Genomic DNA, 6,101 nt, shown 5'->3' with positions numbered 1-6,101 from the left:
AAAAAGGGGGGGAGATTAAAAAAAAAAAAAAAAAAAAAAATCAAAGATAATATTGCAACATGAATGAAGGAATATATTAAATTCTTCTTGCCTCCGAGGATTTATTTCCCTCTACTCCTTACTTCTTTTTCTTTCTTTCCTGAACACAACGAGGACAAAACCTATAGGGAAAAAGAAGCAGTAATTAGTTCCTGAAGTAAACAACACATAGCCCAAGAACTCTTTTTGTTATTTGGGAATAACTGTGTGGGAAGTTGGTTTAAAAGTAGCCAATTTAAGTAATTGCTTTTAAATTTTCATGACACCCAGGAAACCCGGGCAAACTGGAAAGAATTGTACCAAGTGAGGAGTGCACCAGAAGGCTTCCAGGGCTCATCACAGCTGTGATTCACCTTATGTCATTCACCTAAAAGTTACTCCAAGTTAACTTCTCCAAAGTTTGTTGCACAAGATTACTGTATGGGAAAAAAAAGACACATTCCTCCAATTCACTCCTTCCTCTCCCTCCAATGATTGCAGTTGACTTTCACTTAAGCCTGTTTCTGATGGGTAAATTAACTAGATGAGAGCACTCAGCTTCCAGAAGTGAAAAAAATAAGTACATGTCTCTTCTCAATTTTAACCACAGCCACAACTACGTGACAATACAGCAAACCTGAGATGTAACACAAGCCTCGGATGAAGAAACTGCTGTTTATCATGGCAGTTGTGCATGTGCCCTGGTCCTTGCTTTGATCCCACCAGAACCTAAGACTGCCATAGAAGTAGACTTCAGGAAGAAGTTTCCCCTTGTACCTCCTACCTTCACCAAAGACAATTCCAAACTATAGAGCATGCAAACCCTCTGATGACAAAAGCAAAGCTCCTCTGTCAGGAAGGGTCGCAACAAGGTTATTAAAACCTTCTTATTCTGCTCTTGTTGAGGCATATTGCAGCCTGATAAAAACCAAAAACCTAGATATTGCCACACTTACCATTTCCCTTTTGGTTTGGTGGTGAGGTCCACACAAGCAAAGTGGAACCACTCAATTGGGCACTGCAAAACAAGAAAGGAAAAACCCACAGAGGTGCTTCACAAATGTTCCTTTCATTTTGCATGAGCTAATTGAGCAAGTACCCACCCCCTCCCTCAGATTTCAGTGTTGTGATGCAGCAAACATCTGAAAATAAACCATCTCAAGTGCTTACATCCGGGTTGTCACAGCCAATCATCTCTCCATAAGACACCTGGTGACACAAGCAGTAGGTAGGTTCATTGGGGTCCACTGGCATGTCCAGGACATCCGAGGGATGCACTGACAGGATGGTATCAGCAAACTCAGATCTGTAGACAAGGACAAAACACTTTCCAGTTGTGCCAACACCATCCTTCCAAGATCTAAATCACACTTGGAAAAATTAGTTTTTAACAATTAGCTTCCCTAAAACACACTGCTCCTACTTCATGTTACGTTATCACATACTAATTAAAATCGTAAGTCAGGTTGGATCAAATACAAAACATCAGCTTGACTGTGAAGGATTGAGAGAACGATTTGTAAATGCCATGACTACAGTAACAAAATGAACAAGCAGATCACTCACTTCTGCTTGTGGACAGAAGAATCTGATTCCCCACTCTCCCCACCTCCCAAATCTGTTTTAATATACATTCTTTTCTTGTTATCAGGTGTAAGTGCTCTTGCACTTGCGTACTCTTGCTCTGAGAGGAATGTATTAAGTTAACAAGTCAGTAACAGTCAATGGAAACTATTTTTAGTTTTCTGCCCCTCCATTTAGCCAACTGAAAATATTAGGATTAACAGAGCCCCTTTACTATAAATCATACCACAGAGAGGGGACACGTTTTCTTCCTTGCTTCACAAAATCAAATTAGATTATTCAAGACTGTCTAGGACAGGATTCTCTCAAAGTAACCCTCAAAATTCTCCAAGATTTCTAGAACAACAAGTTTTTTTTTTTTCCTGATGGGCAAGTGTTTCTTTTTACAACCAAGACCACAAGCAACTGTTAAAAATAGCTGCATGACACAAACCAGAGCTATTTTCTCTCAGCTTGCCAACAGCGATGGAGACGCTGATCTTGTCCTTCCAGTCAGCGGGCATTCCAAGCATGCTGAGTGTCCACATGCCAACCAAGGAGTTAATTAACAAAGCTGACACTTGTTCTAAGCAGGACACTCATAAAATGGAGTAAGACCAGAACACTCTAACACTGCTCACCATCCAGACACAAGTCATAAATAGGGTAACACAAGCTTGCGGAAAATTTGTGAAGGGTCAAGCCAAAGTCACCGGAGCTGTGACTGGGTTTGCCTTACCCTCCTTTGAGTTTCTTTTTCTTTGGTGTATCTTCTTCAGACGTTCGTCTGCCTCGACCGCGAGAGCCTCTTTTGTCTTTCTGACTTCGTCCCTCTATAAAGGAAAAAAAACCCCATCATTTCAACCCCTTTGAATACCAGAAACATCCCCAGATGTTTTTCTTTTGAGGCACATATTGTTTTGAAAGGCTTATTTCATATGTAATTGAACATGAATGCTGATTCTGAAATACATTTTTATGCCACAAATGGCAAGTAGTATGACTGAGCACCAAACTCTTGCATTCAGTTTTGGCAATAGCAGTACAACGTTAGCCCATACTGTTGCACAAGACATAAATAGCATCACATTGGATCAGACATCCCGTAATTTTTTTTTTAAATCTCAGTATATTTCAAACACTCAGCCAGTTAATTGATTACTCAATATCTAATGGAACTTTTATCTCCACATGCCTGATCTTACCCCTTATTTCATAGTTCAAAAGCAGAAAGCTGTGCTGCTGTTAACCATGCTCAAATGTCACTGTAACCCTTCGAGATTTCCAGTATACGTTACAGAAACTGGTACCTTCCTCTAACTTCTAATTTTTCCTGATGTTCTCAGCCTGATTAGTTTTCAAATTCTGGTAAAAGGAGGTAAACAGGCAAATCCCCTCTCCTCAAGAAGAGGTTGTAACTTATTCAGTAACAGATCAAGCCTTAAACTAAGACTGTCACACTCAAGAGCTGCAGGAAGATCAGTTCGGTTTTGTCACAGCTAGTTCCCCCTTGGCCAGTAGCCTCCTTAAAACCAGTAACTGTGGGCCACCTCAAGGTGAGGTGATCTGGCAAGGAGTGACAGTACATTAGATTGCAGCACTAGGGTTTTTTTTTTTTTTTTATTTGTTTATCACCAACCAGAACATTGTAAATATCTGAAGAGCATTAAAAACAAGTAGAGAAGTACACGATAGTGTACTGCTTCTCCTCCTCCAGAAATAACAGCCTAGTTTGTATTTTAGCCTTTCTGGTTAGCCACGCTCAGTGCTGGAAAAGGCTGTCAACCGTATAAAATTTACGCACTTTTCAGGCTTCGAGATCCAGCGTTTTCAAAGTCGCTGCCTTCCAGTTTGTCTTTCAGATCCGCTTCAAACCGCGCCAAGTCTGCATCCAGCCGGCGGATGTGCTTATCCACCTGCACAGAAGAGGAAACCACAAACTGAATTATAAAATAAGAAATCCCCAAAGGAAAAACAGGAAGGTCTAATAAATCGGCCGTTATCGACACGAACAGGAGGGCACTAGTTCAGAGCAAGGCATGAATGGGGTACCAAACTGCAAAAAGGGAAACGGTACACACAAAGGGAATTAAGGCGGAGAGAGAAAGAAAACAGGGAAAAGCAAGAGGATCCAGTCCCTCTACAGACAAAGAGAAAGGAAGGAAAAGGGAGGTGGCATAAAGGAGAGTCAAAGCAACTCAGATGAAGAGTTTGCAGAACAAAACAAGACTGTGAAAGTCATTAAAAATAAATGTTTTCTGCCTATAATTTTAAAAATATGTTATTCAACTACTGATGGTGAAACACATTGAGTGGATCAGTCTATTTTCCCTGGTATCCCACTGGTATTTTCTGGTATTCCACTATTCCCAGAAATTTAGTAATAAATACAGGCTTAAGCAGACTATCTCCAGTATCAAGTAAATATGCGTTAATGAAGTACCTTCCACTACCCTGGTTGCAATAATGGGGCTTACAGGACAGAGATGCAGCAAAGCTATTTTAAGCTACCACCCCCAAAGCGTGTTGCTGCGATACCTAGTCCTCAAATTAGTTAGCTGGGGCGCTTTTCCATTCGTGAGAAATAATTTCCTTTTCTGCAGTAATTGATGGCAACAAAAGGTACCGCAGCTGCAGAAGTAGCAGAACGCAATGCATCTCTAGAAGCTGGACAAAACACACTACGTACAGTCAAAAGGATTCCACTCACTCAAGTTTTATCTAGGGAATAAGATACATAGAGATAAGAATTATTCAAGGGAGAGCTACAGAGACGCTGGAGTAGGGACAGAAGAAGGAAAAAGCAGAAGCTGCATCTTAAGAAATGAGATTTTCCCACCAAGCCCATCAATGAAAGTTTGGTGTCCAATACTCAACCAGAATGGCGGAGCTGACAGGTCTGCTTTCTTTTGTCACATGGAAACCAAGGCAACTGAGCAGATTTTCTGCCATTCCTCAACAATACAGTATTGAAGTTGACTTGAAAAATGTTGCCCAACTAAGACCAGGTGACAGGGGAGCTACTGGGGAGGAAGGAGCAGGATAAATTTGCTGGTATTGTTACACAGCAGACAGCTTGATCAGCAGTACCTATCTCCAAGCAGGATTAATTCATTTAACTCTTCACTAGAAGAGAAGCCCATCTGACACAAAACCTGGCAACACAAAGGGAGGCTTTTGGGGGGTGGCAAGAGTAAGAAAAATAAATTTGAGGGCCACTAATTTTTTTGCAGTAAGACATTTGAACAAAACCATAAATATGTCATGGAAAATGGACCCTGTGGAAGTGTCTTCCACATCCACCAGCAGCCCCATTCTGGAGTACGGCTGTTTTTAACAGAAGTCTCACTGGTTATGATCCTCACCATCTCGTACGTCTGCATGGCCAGCTGGACTTTATCATCACTGTACTCTTTGCATTTGCTGTAGGCACTCTGGATTTTCTTCAGGTGTTCCACTCGCTCCTCAGGTAACATGTTCTTCACCGATTCGATGTATTCTGCTGCAAGACTGTCAATTTCTGCTTTCTTATCTGAAAAGCAAAGTATGAGAAAACGTGAGAAAGCTGCCTACAAAAGCAAGTATTTTTTTTTTCTACTTCTGTAGGTATTTAGAAGATCTCTCCTGACACCTTGTGACTTCTCCCTCTTCCTTAACGTATTTACTTTGTCTAAAAATGGTGAAGTTAAAGTTATTCACTTTTCAACACTCGTGTGCTTTACAGTTAATTCAGAGGGGCTCGGGGTTAAGATCAGAATCTGAACCGACAGGTTCACAAGCTCCAACCTCTTTTCCCACACACAGAATATTCTATTTACCCTTCTAACGGCTCAAACTGAAACCCGTTTCAACCCAAGTTTAAAACCACTAACGTCCAGCCAGATGCCAACAGAAACCTCAAAAAAAAAAAAAAAGACAAAAAAAAAACCCCTAAAAACGAGTCTTGCAAGACACACAGCAACCCACAACCTCGCAGCTGTGGCGATCGGTGGATCCGAGGTGCAGCCGAGGGGGGCGCGGGTGCAGCCATTACAGAGAATTCACGCCAAAGGCTGGAAAAACCCCTCATGTCCTGTCAGCTGGAGCCCTGGCGGGAAGGGAACAACCGCCGCAGAGGGGCCCAGAGGGGAGACGCCTCCCCCGCGGCCGAGTGCCCAGAGGGCTGAGCTCCCCGCAGGCCCCTGAGCTCCCCGGGACCCCCCTCCCCACACACCCACCTTCCGTCCGCTGGTCCAGCTCCCGCATCAGCTGGAAGTTCCGCTGCAGCTCGCAGGGCAGGTTCTCGATGCCTGCAACAGAAAGGCCCAGCCATTTCGCCGCCCCTTCTCCTCAGGGCAGGGCCCTCCCCGCCGCCCGGCGCCTCACCGCTCCCCGCCGCACAGCGATGACGTAAAGCGGCGGCGGCGCCGGCTGATGACGCACAGAGGCACCGCCCCCCCCGCCGCCCAGCCCGTGGCGCAGTTCTAATTCCCGCCGCCGCCGCTCCGGTGGCCACCGTCGCCGCCGCCACCGCCACCCGC

General features: G+C 43.8%; 1 protein-coding gene across 1 annotated transcript; it reads right to left on the bottom strand.

The window, feature by feature from the left end:
* Nucleotides 1–52: 52 nt before the first annotated feature.
* On the bottom strand, nucleotides 53–5,951 carry ING5 (inhibitor of growth family member 5). Its single transcript, XM_014963030.1, has 7 exons — nucleotides 5,799–5,951; nucleotides 4,947–5,113; nucleotides 3,386–3,497; nucleotides 2,321–2,414; nucleotides 1,189–1,324; nucleotides 975–1,036; nucleotides 53–161 (listed from the first exon to the last, which is right to left on the bottom strand). The coding sequence occupies exons 1-7, from the start codon at nucleotides 5,824–5,826 to the stop codon at nucleotides 119–121; spliced, it is 642 nt and encodes a 213-aa protein (XP_014818516.1). The 5' UTR covers nucleotides 5,827–5,951; the 3' UTR covers nucleotides 53–118.
* Nucleotides 5,952–6,101: the final 150 nt, after the last annotated feature.

This window comes from Calidris pugnax, unplaced genomic scaffold (assembly GCF_001431845.1).
Source record: "Calidris pugnax isolate Ruff unplaced genomic scaffold, ASM143184v1 scaffold1156, whole genome shotgun sequence".
Lineage (NCBI taxonomy): Eukaryota > Metazoa > Chordata > Aves > Charadriiformes > Scolopacidae > Calidris > Calidris pugnax.
The sequence above is the reverse complement of the archived record's forward strand: the minus strand, read 5'-3'. Positions and strand labels throughout refer to the sequence as shown.